The sequence below is a fragment of the Podarcis gaigeae genome (assembly GCF_964106915.1).
Source record: "Podarcis gaigeae genome assembly, chromosome: 8".
Classification (NCBI taxonomy): Eukaryota; Metazoa; Chordata; class Lepidosauria; order Squamata; family Lacertidae; genus Podarcis; species Podarcis gaigeae.
The window spans coordinates 79,480,909-79,496,845 of NC_139684.1; the positions used below are offsets into that span (position 1 = coordinate 79,480,909).

Consider the following 15,937-nt stretch of genomic DNA (forward strand, 5'->3'; position numbering starts at 1 on the left):
GATTAGGAGAAGCGGGATGATTGCGCTGCACACAACGGGCTTGAGTTGTGTAATTCGTTGACTCCTAGCTCATGAATCAGCCCTCAGTAACTGTAATTCGGGTTGTTTCTTCTGCTTCAAGGCTCTAAGCATTACACACCTCTGTCTGAGACGAAAGCCTGCAGAAGAGACATGGCTCAATTTCCAAGGTGATCGTGGTGATGATGAGCCATAGAATCAAAGACTCATAGATTTGTGGAGTTGGAGGGGGCACCAAGGGTAATCTAGTCCAACCCCCTGCAATGCATAAATAGTTCCCACAATCTTTGAACCACCAAACTTCTAGTTCACAACCAGATGCTCCGTGTTAGACTGGGGGAAGTGTAACACAATGTAGCATCAGACCCTAAAAACTTCCCTGAACAGGGCTGCTTACAGATGTCTTTTAAAAGTCACATAACTATTTATCTTTTTGACATCTGCTGGGAGGGTTTCCATAGGGCGGGTGCCACTACCAAGAAGGCCCTCTGCCTGGTTCCCTGAAACCTCACTTCTCACAGTGAGGGAACTGCCAGAAGGCCCTCAGCGCTGGACCTCTGTGTCTGGGCCAGGGGTCTGCAACCTTTAAGACAAAAAGAGCCACTTGGACCCGTTTCCGAAGAAAAAAAAACTGGGAGCCGCAAAACTCGTCATTATAAACATAACTTTTTGGTCACTTTTTTATTATTTCTTTGTTTGACCCCTCAGAATTACTCCCCCTCATAGAAATAAACGTTAAATTAACAAGTTACCTTTTGTGTGTGTGTGTGTTCTTCACTCCCCTTCAAAACAGTGATCAGCGTACATGCCCCTTACAATGTAGCGGGCGGGTGGGAAGGTGACGTCGGGACGGTGTGTGACTAACGCACGCACCGCCCCCATGCGACGTCACAGCCAGTACAGCACCCGCCACAGTGGGGAGTGTGCACAATGCACCTCCTCCCCTCGCTAGTATCCGCCCCGGAGCCGCGGCAAAGGTGTAAAAGAGCCACATGCGGCTCCGGAGCCACAGGTTGCTGACCCCTGGTCTGGGCGATAGGGGTGGAAATGCTCCTTCAGGTATACAGGGCGGAAGCCGTTTAGGGCTTTAAAGGTCAGCACCAACACTTTGAATTGTGCTTGGAAATGTACTGGGAGCCAATGCAGATATCTTAGGACCGGTGTTCTATGCTGCTGGAGGTTGCTAAAAGAAGCAGGGATTTTGAGAAGCTGCAAAACAGTTTCTCCCAGCTGGACAGCAAAATGGTAAATGTGATGCAATGTAAGCAAAGGCAACATGATCAAAGGTCCCTATAAAAGCCTATGAGAAAATATTACGTTTGAGTCTTTGTAGTTTAGAAAAAAGTCAAGCGGCCCCACCCCACTCACCATTCCCCTCTTTACTTCCTGATGTAACACTAATGTCTCACAACAAATGCAACTGATCTGTAGAAAATGCAACTTGAAGAAAGAGACATTGCACATACTTTTGTAAACCAAGAATCTTTAATTATTTTTTTAAATAAAAAAATAGAACAAGAAAAAGGCAAGTAAGTGGAAACACTATAAAGCAAAGCTGCCATACATCCAGATTTTCCTGAATATTACTGGGATATTAGGCAGAATCGACATCCGGGGGGAATTTCCAAAGGCTGTTGCTTTGTCCTAAATGTTAGGCAAGTCCATTGAAAAATCAGTCCTTGGGGTCTTCCTAAAAAAGCTCTACAAGTCTTGGGGCATCCTGGTTTTAAAAGTGTATAAAATTATGCATCTTTTATACACCTTTATAATGTTCCCACTAGTGTGTGCATAATTTCTCCTCTCATAACACTAAAACTCAGAGGCACCCACTGAGGCTGAATATTGGAAGATTCAGTGCAGCTCATAGATGAGCTATGGAACTTGCTCCAACAAGAGGTAGTGATGGCCACCAACTTGAATAGTTTAAAAGAGGTCTGGACAAATTTATGGAGGATAAGACTATCAACATCTTCTAAACTGCAATGCTACATCCCATCTCTATTTTCAAAGGTAGATTGCTTCTGAACACCAGTTGCTGGAAACAGCGGGAGGGGAGAATGCTGTTGTGCTCAAGCCCTGCTTGTGGGCTTCTCAAAGTCATCTGCTGGGCCACAGTGAGACCAGAATATTGGGCTACGTGGGCCATTGGTCTGTTCCAGCAGGGCTTATCCCAGGAGCAGCCAGATCCTATGCATCACAAGAATGGATTCAGCTAGATTCAGCATGCATAGTACTGCACCCTCCCCACTTCACCTGATGATTGTGTTCTCTGGGTTGGACCAGTTTGAATATAAAAGCAGAGGAGTGGGGTATGAATAATAGGTGTTTGCTTGCTTGCTTGCACCCTGCCCCCCCCCCCATCGTAGAGCTAAGTGACAGAGACTGAAAATGGGCACATTATTTGCTAAGGTTATTCAATAAGAGGTCCTCTTATGGATCAGAAATTGGTTAAGTTCATTGAAGCAAAGGGTAGGAAAAGTGGACAGTTCTCCAAATGGAGAAGAAAGTGCAGTCTCTCAAAGACTGGTATTATCCCAAAGATTGTGCTTTTTAACTTGCTCATAAATTATCTAGAGTTTAGAGGTAAACAGTGATGTGGCCATGTTTGCTGATGATACATCATTGTTCAGATTTGTTGAAACAGAGATTGCAAAGAGTACCAAAAGAACCTCACCGAAGTGAGTGAACAGGTGGTGGAATGGCAAATGCAATTCAAGTGTAAAATGATTCATGCTGGGACAAAATAACATTTCACATATATGCTCATGGGGTCAAAACTGGCAGTGACAGACCAAGACTGAGGCCTTGGGGTAAAAATTTCCTCTGCAATATCAAGCCACATTTGATTATGTGGACATTTATAATTCTGCTTCTAGCTGACCATGGAACAGCCATGTCTGGACGGCACTGGCAGACCTTAGTGTGGAAGTGTTAATTGTCTGAAAAACAACAAATAGCATGGCTCCAGATCACCTTTTTAGCAGTCAGTGAGATGATGGGAAGCAGCTATGCCTGCAGATATCCACAGCTGAGGTGTGCTCTCCAGCAGCAAAGGTGTGTTTGTGTATGAGAGAGAAGCAGCAGAAGTCTGATTCCCCTGGGGGAAATATGATGTCCATATTTGGTGTGGTTTGCATTTGACTAATGGCAATCAAGAACTTTGGATTGTTCACAAAAGCCCGTCAATGCAAAGATGCAGCAGATTTGCCTGAGATAAAGGTGCTTCTAGTGAATAATATCATCTGAAATGTATATGGTGGCGATTCCCTCCACCCTTCCTAAAACCCATCCATAGGAGCTTCATAGCTGAGCACGATTTCCCCACATCCAAGCCCAATAAACTTTCCACACACTGTCTTGTCTTTAGATTGTTTCAAGCTGGAGACACTTTGACTTTACAAAGAGCCTCTACCCATGGCTGATTCCAATTTATTTATTTTTCATATTTTTTAATTAATTGTCCAAAAACTGTTATATAAGGTTCTGCAAAATGCACTGTTATTAAACAGGATCTAGTGGCAATATACATGGTCCATATACAATCATAAATCACTGTCGAAGAAATACAGACATAAAATAAAACCAAAATAAATAAACCACAGGTATGCGAATGCTTGGAAGGCAACAGCTAGAACTATTTGCAACGTAAACGTAATAGTTAAGACAAGGTTACAAGGCATGAACCCTATTATAGCAACAGAATACAATCAACTATCAGATTTTCCTTCTTGTTTAATTTCACCCATTTTGTCTTCAAATGCCATCATTTTTCTCATATACACACAAAAAGTCACACCAAAGATATCTACTCAGTGAGCCCAGATACAAAGTAGATCTCTCCTCTCCATCCCATTCCTCATCCATTTAGGGCCTTTTGGAAATGCCAGGAGCTTCAAAGGATCACACACCCAGAGCCCCCACTCGACTGTTGTCGCATCGCAGAGTTCAAGCGCTGGATCTCGCCCTGAAGCCTGCTGACTTCTTGTTTGAACCCTTCTTCCTGAAGCCGCCTCTGCTCCTAAGGAATGGCAGGGATAAAGAATAAAGTCAATGCCAGCTGATCACAGAGCAAAGCTGGAGACTGCAATAAAAGAGACAGGGACAGAGCTAGGCCAATTCAGGTGGTGAATTGAGACAGGTGAGCAATTGCTTCCTCCTCCCTTCTCCATATGCCCCCAGTCCAACTGCTTCTTTCCCCTAATGTTAGGTCCCTGAAGACTATCTCAAGATGACACAGGCATCCTCAGTCAGCTAGAATGGTGCCATCTAGCACAAACTGGCCCTGTGATTCCTGAAGGATGCATGTTGTAGAGCTCCCCAATGGTCACAAGTCCCCAGAAAAAATAATAATGGCAAGAGAGACAAACCAGACCTCGTTCATCATCCAAAGAAGTGGCAGCAGCAGCAGGAGGAGGAAGCTTGCTTCCTTCTAGTCTGCCAGAAAGAAGACTCAAAAGAACGTCGTTACTAAGAAGTATTCCCTAGGGTTGCTTTTTTTGTCCTCCCTCCCACTCCCTTTTCTTTTTGTGCTGTATCTTTTAGATTGTAAGCCTGAATGCTTATTACTGATTGCCATGAGCTGCTCAGGAGGCCTTCTTTGGCTAAAGAGTAGGGTAAAAATACATGCATAGAATTGCACACATAGATAGTGTCTTATAGAGAGCCAGTGTGGTGTAGTGGTTAGGAGCGGTAGTCTCGTAGTCTGGTGAACCGGGTTCGCGTCTCCTCTTCTCCACTTGCAGCTGCTGGGTGACCTTGGGCCAGTCACACTTCTCTGACGTCTCTCAGCCCCACTCACCTCACAGAGTGTTGTGGGGGAGGAAGGGAAAGGAGAATATTAGCTGCTTTGAGACTCCTTCGGGTAGTAATAAAGCGGGATATCAAATCCAAACTCCTCCTCCTCCTCCTTCTTTTTCTTCTTCTTCGACTTTAGCCTCTTTAGTGAAAGCTGGTAGGACTGCATAAATGATCAGGCTTACAGTACTAAGGATATTGTTACCTGGAGCTTTGCATTCATCACCATCTCATGCTCTGCCAGTAGCTTCCTCCTGTCCTCCACCATTTTTGTTTCTAGCTGCCTTTTGTGCTCCTCAAAACTCTTTTCCTGCTGCTGGGCCCTCTGGACAGCCTCATCTTTCATCTTCTCATGCAACTCTGCTTCCCGGGCAGAGGCTTCAGCCTTGACTCGCTCCACTAGAGGGAAAGAGAGATGGTGAATGCTAATTGTACATTAAGACACAGGTTGGCAAAGGCTGCATTAGCCTATTTGGAGGTTGTGTACATACACTGAAATCAAATTTAAAAACACAGCTTCCTCTAAAGAATTCTGGGAACTTTAGTTTACCTTTCACAGACCTACAATTCCCAGCACCTTTAACAAACTAAGTTCCCAGGATTCTTAGAGAATGGAATGTTCTTTACATGAGTGGTGTGCATGTAGCATTATTATTAATTATTATTATTATTATTATTACTATAATTTGTATTGTGTACTAAATACAGCACCATTAGTTCTTTTTTTGCTGCATCACATTTCAGCTGGGCTACAGTGTCAGCTCAGTATCAGGGCTTTTTTATATTAAAAAAACAGCTTTTATAAATTATCATATCATTGGAAATCACATTGTTATTTTAATGAACTTCAGTCTAGTGGGCCTTTCTCACTTCCCTTAATCAGATGACAAGAATATGCCCAGCAACATTTTCCTCTTCCATCCTGTGGTCTCTGTCAAAGTGACCCCTCCATAATGGCCATTACAAATTTTTTATTTATTAAATGGCAGGTCTGATCATTGTACCCTCCAAGATGTTCCTAGTTTGGCTTTCATTCAGAGGCCTGGGAATTGGTAGGAATCAGGAACTAGCAAAAGTGATAGGAAGTGGGGACTCCCACCTCTGACGGAGGAGGCTAAAATTATCCCAGTCAAGATTGTTATGGGTCTGTAAGGCCTGTCTGTGGAGGAGGCCTCTGAACTGGGGCTCACCTTCAACCTCCTTCTGTTTGTCCGTGAGGGTCCGGTCAGCCTGCAAAATGGATTGGGCTGCTGCCTCCTTGGATTTCAGGAAGTCTTGCAGGGCCTGGGAAGCCTAAAGAGGAGAAGAGGGGTAGAGTGAGGCAAATTGTTTGGCTTTGTGCTTGCATGCAAAGCTATATGCAGTAAAGAAGACACTGCAAAAACCTGAAGGCCAGTCTAGATATGGCAGGGTAGCCATTCGTACTTTATCTAGATTAATGGCCCAATCACATCTGGAGCTGAGCTGGGTTTGTGAGAGAAGACAGTGAGGTGTATTACTTTAAGTGTATGACTAAGACTGTGGGGACCCAGGTCCAAGTCCCCCACACAGCAATGAAGCGATCTTGGAGAGTCTCTCTCTCTCTCTCTCTCTCTCTCTCTCTCTCTCTCTCTCCCTAGCCTATTCCACAGGGCTGCTGTGAGAGAAACATAGGGGGAACACAACTCACACTGCTTTCTGTTCCTTGAAGAAAAGGCAAGATATTAATTAATCAATTAAAGCAAAATGTAATTTACCTGAAAAAGACATTTCCTCCTCTGCTTTACCCCAAGGTGTACTATCCTTTTAAGAAATCTTCTCCCACCCTGATTCACTTCAGGATCAGAGCTGCACTGGGAGAAATGTGGCTGAGCAGAGTGTTACAATATGGATGCAATGCAGCTGCAAAGTGCTAGCTTGAAAAGTAAACATGATGGGACTGCCCGTGAGAAACAGAGGGACAGTCAACTCACAGTGCGAAGCACCGGAAGAGCTCATATTACACTCTGGGAGGTCAACAGGGAATCAAGCCAGGTGAATAGGATTGTTGCCAGTTCATCCTGATAAAGGGCTTGATATCCTGACACAGAGAGCAGGCAAGGCAGGGGAGTGAGGCAGGGCTTACATTTGTAGCCCACCTTTCCTCCATAGAGCTGAAGGTGACGTACTTGGCTCTCACCCCCCCCCCCCATTTTATGCTTGCAGCAAAGCTGAGAGGCAAGATATAGCAGAGAAGTAGCGACTGAGCCAGGATCACCCAGCGGGTTTGTTGCTGAAGTAGGGATATGAACTCTGCTCTCCCAGATCCTAGATCAGCACTCTAACCATTGCACCACAGTGTCTCTTACAGTAATGCTGACAGGGCTACTGACTGGGATGGAGCGACAGCTCTGGAGAAACCTATTATAGCAAAGGAGCAGTAAAATAGTTATAAGGAGAGGATTTATCCCTGGGGAAGCTAAACGTGGTTTGTGGGTGTGTTGCATGTCCTCTTTTTGCTGTGCCTACAAGTCTGACTCACCATGAGTCCTTTCCCAGGCACCAGGTAATACTGATCCACCTTTTCCTTCTGGTCATCCAGAAAGCGCTGGTAGCCCCCAGCCACAGAATAGCTCCCCTTGCCAATCTCCTCTTCCAGGTCCTGGAACAGCTGTGTAAGCACAGCCTGGCAGCGATCTGATGATGCCTGCTCATTGCGAGAACAGAACTCTAGAAGCTTGGCATGCAGCTGGGTCTGGAGGAAAGAGGGAAGAGTGGAGGGGAAGAGAGAAGGGGCACAGGGTGAAATGCAAATGGTGCTTCCTAATGGAGAACAGTCCTATATTCCCTATTCCAGGGATTTCAGGGCTCCCTCTTGTTGCAGGCACTAGCCCCAGTGGACCAGTGCAAAGGGGGAGCAACGGATAACATGGTTCCAAAGTGTGTTTCAGTATATGAAATAAAAGGACTTTATTCTGAAAGTTGCTCTACTTGCTCTCCCAGCACCATCAACCAAATAAGCAAGTTAGCACCCAGAATGCCCCTAACTCTGCTTTTTAGACTTATCATAAATAGCACTGGGCAGGGGAAGGTAGAAAGAAGCTTGCATCTTGCATGTGGAGGCTCAGGAGGAAGGCTGCAATGCCCCTGAAATCCATGAGAAACTGACTCTTAGATACAGATCAGAAAGTCCATTCTGCTGAGTGCCAGCTGGCTTCCCGTTTGTCAACCCAGAAGGAGAAGAGATGTAAGAAAGGGCTAAAAGACCCAGGGCTTCTTCACATTTACCTTTCCCCCGCTCTTTCCAGGCACAATCCGTGCTTTAAAGCTCAGAAAGAGCAGGGCAAACAGTAAGCGTGGATAAGGCCTCAAATAACAGGACCTGCTGCAAGTCTACTTTGCCTGAAAAACGTGGCCCGCCTACTACCCTCTGTCCTTTCCTCAAACTGGTCCTCCCACAGTTAGTTCCTCATTCTAAACACCTCCCTTGGGAACAGGGTCACTTTTTCATCCCAACAAAACCAAGAGGCTGCCACATGTTCCGTGTTCCTGGGGGCATCTTAGCTCAACTCAACTAGCTCCATTGGCATCCAATCAATGGCCAACACAACCTTGCTAAGGAGCCGGATCTCATCCCTTGACATCTCGGCTCTGAACTAGGACAGGAATGAATACATTGCCCCATAGAAAGGAACCTCCCATTTCTGAGTATCCAGCTTTCCATCCAACACAAAATCCTTCCTAGTTTTCCTCATATCAGATATTGAGAGCCCCCTATCTAATGCCCACTGGTGAGTTAATCCCCATACCCCAAGTTCCTTCTGGTACTCGTGATTGACATCCTTGAAGGCTCGTGCCAAGAACACTTTAATAGCCTCCTTCTCATATTGGGCATGCACTTTCAGCAGCTCCTCGATAGTCTCGGTGGGCAGCTTCAAATGTTTCCCCATCTCAGCTTCATAGTATGTAATGGCTTCCTGCACAGCAGCTGTGTTCTCAATCTGCGCCAAGGCTTCCACCGCGTTCTCTATGCAGGGTATGGAGCCACTGGAGATGGCGTCCACATAGGTCACCACCAGATGCCCCAATGCTGCAAGGGGTAGGAAGGGAGAAAAATATGGTTTAATAAGATATTAATGTGATTGAATATGATATGAGTAAAACTGGATAAATGATGAACTAATGTAAGCGGCTGGGGAAACACAGCCCGATGGGCAGGGTATAAATATTATTTATTATTATTATTATGAGATAGTTCAGGATATATGAAAAAGCTCTCAAATAAGTGGTAATGGTCCAGCACAAATTGTGCAAAAGTCTGGGGCAAGTGGAAGTGTCGACAGGCCCTTAGTCTCTTGCAGAAAAAAACAACCAAAAAGTATTCTGGTCTATAAACAAAAAAGTATTCCAGTCCATAAACCCTTCAGCTGGATACTGAAGTTCAGGGTGAAACCCCAGCCTCTCCACCCAGGATTCCCCATGAGCCACTCAACCCACGCCCTTTGCCTCTACTCACATGTCCCTGTCACCGTGTGCCCTCCCTGGATGACTTTTGCCTGAGCTTGCTCATGAATATAGCTGCAGAAATGCTGAACCTGCTCCAGAAAGTCAGGATTCAGTTTAGATTCAGGTAGGTCCTCCAGTTCCTCTAAAGCTCGCCTTGAGGCCGGGCGGTCAAAGACAAAGCACTTGCGGCTGGGGAAATACTGGCGTATGCATTTCTTGGCAAGGTCCAACTTCTCTGGGTTGTCTAAGAGAGAGAGAATCACAGATAAGGTTATTATCGTTGCTGTTGCTATTATTTTGTGCCCCCTTGGCTCGGCCCCCTGTGAGGGGGAACATCCCACACCGTCCTAAATCCGGCACTCATCCAGGCTAGGATCCCTCCGACTCTCAATACCTTTCTTCCTCTTCAGGGCATTCTCCAGATATTCGTCTTCAGTGATAGGTTTCCCATTCAGTTTCAGCAGTAACGAAAAGTCACGCACAGCCCAGACGAAAGCCGGGAAGAACCTAAGAAAGTCACTCGAATCTTCCTCTTCACCCTCAGAGTCCTTTGCAGGTGTGCTCTTCACCTTAATGCGCTTAGTCAGCTCTGTCACATACCTGGGATCACACTAAGGAAATTACGATGCCTCTTCCACTTCACAGGGCAGTAATCTCTCAAATACCCCTCACCTTTCCTCCTCTATCCCTCCTCACTATTCCTAAGGCCCTTATTAGAAATGTCACCCAGTTAGATAAACCTTGCTTCTAGATAAAAACAGTAGTTCCAAATCAAAAAGCACAATTGCTTTGTTTTCAGATGATGTATGCATGCAACATAGCAGACACAGTACTAGAAAAGGCATTCCTTCTGTGTGTGTGAGAGAAGGCAGAATGACTCTTTTAAGAAGGACTTGCATTTAAATGAATTAACAGTTTTTTGCTGCCTCATTGGAGAGGTGTCTTTTTTAGTGCTGTTTCCCTCCCAAAGAAATCTAACCAGCTAACTGATTAAAAATTGCTGTCTTATTTATTATCACAGTTTCGTTCATCTTCGTTTGAATTTGTCCATTAGTGTGCTTCCTGGAAACCAGTGCGGTGTCCCCACTAACTGTGACCTACATTGCACCATCCAGTATCGTGAAAATAAATGTATGTACAAAGAGGCATTTCCCAGCGTGCACACACAGCTAGATTGCTACCGAAAGCATCTACACACCATCTATTCTGACTGGAAAGCAGGAAAACTGGCAGTGAACTGCCTGACACCATTTGTACAAAGGATACTGCAGTTTCTCCAGAGCATATTGGTCAATGGTGCCCATGCTGTTGTATACAAAGGTGCTGCTTAACAGAATGGACAAGGCAAAAATCCAGGAGTCATTCGCAGTATTGCTCTGTAGGATGGGATGTAAGTAATTAGTGCAGAATCCTGTTACACACTTGATCTGCACCTAGGCTGCATCCCTACACACAGTAAAGAACTCAACCTGGTTGATCCCTTTCTGCTCGCACTATCTCACCTTTGGATTACTCCTATGAGCATCCTTCCTCATCTGAGAGCTTTTAAAGTGCTCCTGATTAGCCTTGTTCTCCTGTTGTATAGTTGTTGTTAATTAAGATTTATATACCACCCTTCATCACAAGATCTCTGGGTAAAAGGTAAAAACAAAAGTAAATAGTTAAAGAAAAGAAAACAATACCCCCCCCAAAAAACACTTTAAAAGGCTGTAGAATATTAATCAGCCAAAGCCTAGTTGAAAAGGAATGTTTTTGCCTGGCGCCAATGAAGGCGTGAGACACAAAAGGCAATCCCTACCTAGAGATATCAGAGATTGAACCTAGGACCTTCTGAATGCAAGGCAGCTGCCCTACCACTAAGCTATGGCCCTTCCCCCATGCAATAGCTGCTCTGTGTCTCCAACTTACCTTCTCCACATCGCCCAGCCCCTCCGTGTCCAAAAGCACCAAGGTGTGGCCAGGCTTTTTGGGGTGAGGAAGGCACCACATCCAGATGCCCATGGTTTGTGCTTGTATTGTGGCCCCCAGACAGAAGCCTATAGGGATCAAATGAGACCGGAATAAGGGAATCAGGTACGAGGGGATCAGCAGTAACCTCAGAATATGGTCCTCTTAGTGTGGAATTCTCAGATATCTGAAAAAGCGGTTACCTAAATGAAGTAACATCTGAATGTACCTTGCTGGCCCCATCCAGCCCAAAGTCTTTACCCAGCAAACCTATTCCTTGTGCAGACTCACCTTTCTTCTTTCCTGCCAGCTTGTTCATGAGGTAGGATTTGCCTGTGCGGTACAGTCCCACGATGGCCACCACAACCACTGGCTGCTGGATGCTCTGCAAGATCTTCAGGGCTTCCTGGTTGACCCGCAGCTGTTCACTGGGGTTGTTCTCGATCAGGCACATTGGCTCTTCCATGATGCTTGGCTGAGCAGTTCAGAAGGAAGGAAGGAGGCTGAGGAATCTAAAGAGACAAAAAGAAATTCCAAGCTCTGCTTCTACACTCAGGTTATTTCCCCTGGAAAGGATGGGTCGAGGTTGGGAAACATTTTCTCCAAGGGCATTTCCTCTTGGACAAGCTTCTGGGCCAGAGCAGTGAATGTGAGCGACTCCTACCATTTCAAAACATCAGAATGAAAGGACATATTTCAGTTAGGCAAAATCTCTTGGGGGGAGGAGGTGTGGTCCCAAGGCCTACAGGGTAACAGTTGGCACCCGAACCTGAGATTCCCCATCCCTTAGCTAGATAAAGGAAGGGCTGCCCATAGGATCTTTGAATGCTATTCTTCAAGAACTATGAAACTATTCACTCACTCCAGGACGAGCCCTATCATTAGGTAGAGGGGCAGGCAGCTGTTTTTGTGCATCAGGAAAAGGCCGCAAGTTGTTATTTATTATTACTGCGTTTTCACTGCCAAGACATTTGTGGGGTTTTCTGCCTCAGGTGCCAGAATCACTTTACTTCCTCAATCCCTTGCATAGCCAGCAAGACAGGGCACAAATAGAAAGCATTTGCTGCTTCGCCAGACTCAGCAAGATGTATCCTGCCAGCCCTGCCTTGATTTGGCCCAAGTCATTTCTTCCCCAGTCTGAAAGTCTGAAAACCAGGGCTTGTGGCTGTTTCTCTCAAGCTAACAGCTAGGCAGGACTGTGGAGAGAAAAGGTGGTACTCACATAGGTAATTTTCTGGCTGGTCTGGCTTGGCAGCAGTCTCTCTTCAGCCAAGAGGAAACTCAGGAGGGGGCTGCAGCTGCTGAAGCTTTTCCCACAGATGTGTGCTTGGAGCAGTTTACAACACTTCTGCTCCGACTGCAAACTCCAGTGGCTTTTTATGGTAGTGCTCACATTAATTCCCCTTAATAGATGCTTTGACTGGAATTAGAATTGCTAAAGAAAAGGTTTCAGTTTCCCTTTTGGTTTCCTGTCTTAACCAGCCAGCAGGACTGCTTGTTCTCAGCTGACTAAAGAAGGAGGGGTGAGGTGGAGGTGCTGGAGGCTAGAAGATCCCACTGTTTGAGCAGGGTAAACTGCACAATTCCTTCATAAAGCTCTAAATTTGACACATGATGTGCTGCCCTGTAGCTGCTTGGCTCCCTGCACTTGGTGACTCAGCCCACAGCTACGGCATTTCTGGTCGACGTCAGTGCTTAAGTCAATATGAAATTCTCCTGTTTGCACAGAATAAGTATTGCCCATTTGGTGCTGTGAGGAGGGAAGAAAGTGGAACCCATACACCCATAATGGGAACACTGTTTTTGACCCCTTGATCTTTGCCAATTCTGCACAGAAAGCTTTTTCAGTGCTGGCATTAACTGATGTTTCCACAAAGAATGACTTCTGCCTGTGTTCTCCAAAACAATGTTGCTCTTATGCCTCTTTCTCGGAATGAGCATCAGCAGTTCCTGGAAAACAGAGTAGCAATTTCCAAAGATAGAGATGTCTGTTATGTACTGAAGTTCTCACCCTGGGCCAGCAGGGGGATACTGTAGATAGTTATGCAAATTCAAAGGATTGAAAGTGACATTCAGTGATTGGATAGTTTTTATGCAAATGAAGGATCAAAAGTGACATTCAGTGATTGGATAGTTTTAGAAAGTTGCTACAGTAACGTTGTACTGGAGCTCTATATAAGCAGGCTGACTGAGCCCTTCAGTCAGTTCTGTTCTGGCCTCTGAATAAAGAAGAGCTGTTTGAAGAATCTCTGTGTCGTCTGATATGTTCACCCACAACTTAACAATGTACGAGAAAGGAATGCAGCTCAGTGGTACAGCATCTGTTTTGCATGCAGAAGGTCCCAGGTTCAGTCTCCAGGTGGGGGTGGGACTGGGAGAGATTCTGGTCTGAAACAGATCAATTGCAGCACAAGCTTTACAAATGGCAATGCAATACAAAAAGCACAGTCTATGACAAGGGGTAGCCAACACAGATGCTGATTTGTCCTTTTGCTTAAAAATAAGTGTTGCCAACAGGCCACAGGGTGCTTTACAACAACATCATCATAATAAGCCACACAAGAACTTGCGAACAAAAGAAGCAGCATCAAACTGTTTTCAAATTACTTCAATCACAATTCCCCTGCTGGAATAGGTGTGCCTTCACCTGCTTTCTAAAACAAAATGATAATCTGGCTAGGCACGCCTTAGTGAGAACCTTCCAGAGCAATGGAGCCACCACTAAAAAGGTCCTTCCATTGGTCCCAGAGGTATGCACTTCATCCTGCGCAGGGACCATCAGTAAGGCATCATCCACTGACCTTAAGGTGCAGGCAGGATGGTCTGTGAGAAGGTGTTCCCATAGGGCTTGTCCACATGTAAACTTTGTTTAGCTGTTAATCTACTCCCCATCCCACCATTCAAATTGCATTAGACTAGTTGAGGCCCATATGTATTTCAATTTGTATCTGGGTAGTAATTTATACCAGTAGGTGTTACCTTTTATGTTTGTCCCCACCTTCTAATTTATTAATTCTGTTTCACCAGTTATGTACTGGTAGGGCACATAAACAGATTTCTGCAGGTGCACCTTGTTTTTGTTTTCTTGTTTTGTCCTGTTTTAATTCCCCTGCCCAGCCCACAATTTTTAATTTTGTTTGTGCTGTTTTATGGTTTGCGGAAATCCGAGGAATCAAAATAAATATATACGGCTACATTCCTCCGTTCAGGAACATGCCAAAAAAATTATACTTCATTCTTTACTCCACTTTTAAAGGAATCCTCTCCCCATCTTTTTCTTCCTACTCTACTTTTAACACAGTGATTTCTGCCCTTTCCTTCTATTTTTCATTCTGCATCTATTTTTCACAGTGGTTCAGCCAAGCTATTGCAAGCGCCCTCCTCCCCAGCCATGTCAACCTTGCTAATCTTTATTATTTATTCCGATTGTCCCATTGCAGATGCAACTTTATCTGACCCACACCAGGTGTTACATACAAAGCCAGATGTGGAGCAGGTGGACATGGTTTGAGGGAAATGGCCTCATTTCTGAAATTAGGGTCCCTGGTGGGCCTAATTTGGCCTGTGAGCTGAGGGTTTCCCTTCACTGATTTATTCTCAGGGACTGGTCTGTTTGTCACTTATATAAAGCAGAAGGGCGTTGCTGGCAAGTGACAACTGGAAGATGAGGAAATGAGCCCTTGTTATTATGTGTTGTGATATTCTGTCAGTAGTAGATTATTCCTCCAGACGTTTATCCTTGTCAAGTTGTTGGTGTTGCTTTGATGGATAACAGAGGGGACTGATGCTCTGATCAGATCAGCCCACCCCTGACATATGCATCCATGAATATAAGAAGACCATCAGTGAGACAAATTAACTTCTATATGCAATTAATTCCCACCCCAACATTAGGCATATCAGAAAGGTATACTGAAATCAGGCCCCATCAAAATAACCTTGAGTTTACACAGAAATTCCCATTCCTGTCTTTATTCTTAATTGAGGTAGCATCGGCCAATGGTATTGTAGGGGGACCCCAACGGCCCCCAAAATATGTTTTGTGTGAGAAACCTATAAAAAGCCCCAACTGAATGATATATTGGAGTTCTGTTAAAATCCTTGGTTCATAATAGTTTCCTTTTGTTCATAAAAGACACATAGCCCAGTTGCTGGAAATACCAAAGATAAGGCATTCAGGGAGTGAACTTCTGAAGAGTAAAATTATGGGAGTCTGGCTGTGCCAGCTTACCAAGGACAACTCCCCTTATGTAGGCTTGTTATCTAGGTGAACATAAATCTCAGCCTACAATTCTCCTTTCTTTAGTATGTAGGCTTGTATCTATGTAGGCTTCAAAACTTTGGAAGCGAGGGGCCCTAGAAGGGCTGGACACACATCAAGTTGCAGACTGGACATCTAGAAAGTTGTATCCAATGAGTATTCTGCCAACTACCCTCTGCAAATGTCTGCAGCGGTTTGATTGGATTTTATTTCTAAAACCTATACAGTGGTACCTTGGTTCTCAAACACCTTGGTACTCAAACAACTCGGAACCCAAACGCTGCAAACTTGGAAGTGTTCCAGCTTGCAAACATTTTAAAGCCAAACATGCTCCATTTTGAGTGCCACGCTTCCAATTTGAGTGCCACACTTCCGTTTTGAGTGTTACACCCAGGTCTGTCTGTTTTTGCTATTTATTTTGCGTTTTTGTTTGTTTTTTGGCTGTGTGGAACC

General features: G+C 44.9%; 1 protein-coding gene across 1 annotated transcript; it reads right to left on the reverse strand.

Annotated features, from left to right (window-relative positions):
* Positions 1–3,438: 3,438 nt before the first annotated feature.
* LOC310851468 (guanylate-binding protein 1-like) lies at positions 3,439–15,858 on the reverse strand. Its single transcript, XM_083753925.1, has 12 exons — positions 13,514–15,858; positions 12,446–13,211; positions 11,515–11,735; positions 11,185–11,312; positions 10,543–10,652; positions 9,671–9,876; positions 9,287–9,520; positions 8,580–8,860; positions 7,313–7,525; positions 6,003–6,105; positions 5,018–5,211; positions 3,439–4,036 (listed from the first exon to the last, which is right to left on the reverse strand). Exons 3-12 carry the CDS (start codon positions 11,687–11,689, stop codon positions 3,911–3,913), a joined length of 1,770 nt encoding a protein of 589 aa, XP_083610051.1. The 5' UTR covers positions 11,690–11,735; positions 12,446–13,211; positions 13,514–15,858; the 3' UTR covers positions 3,439–3,910.
* Positions 15,859–15,937: the final 79 nt, after the last annotated feature.

What these genes read in the sequence shown, in the direction of transcription:
- LOC310851468 (XM_083753925.1), bottom strand. Translation starts at nt 11,689, where the DNA reads ATGGAAGAGCCAATGTGCCTGATCGAGAACAACCCCAGTGAACAGCTG. An exon ending in GGCTGGGCGATGTGGAGAAG is followed by an intron (nt 10,653 to 11,184) that starts GTAAGTTGGAGA and finishes CCCATCCTACAG; the next exon opens with AGCAATACTGCGAATGACTC. An exon ending in TGATGAATGCAAAGCTCCAG is followed by an intron (nt 4,037 to 5,017) that starts GTAACAATATCC and finishes GCCATTCCTTAG; the next exon opens with GAGCAGAGGCGGCTTCAGGA.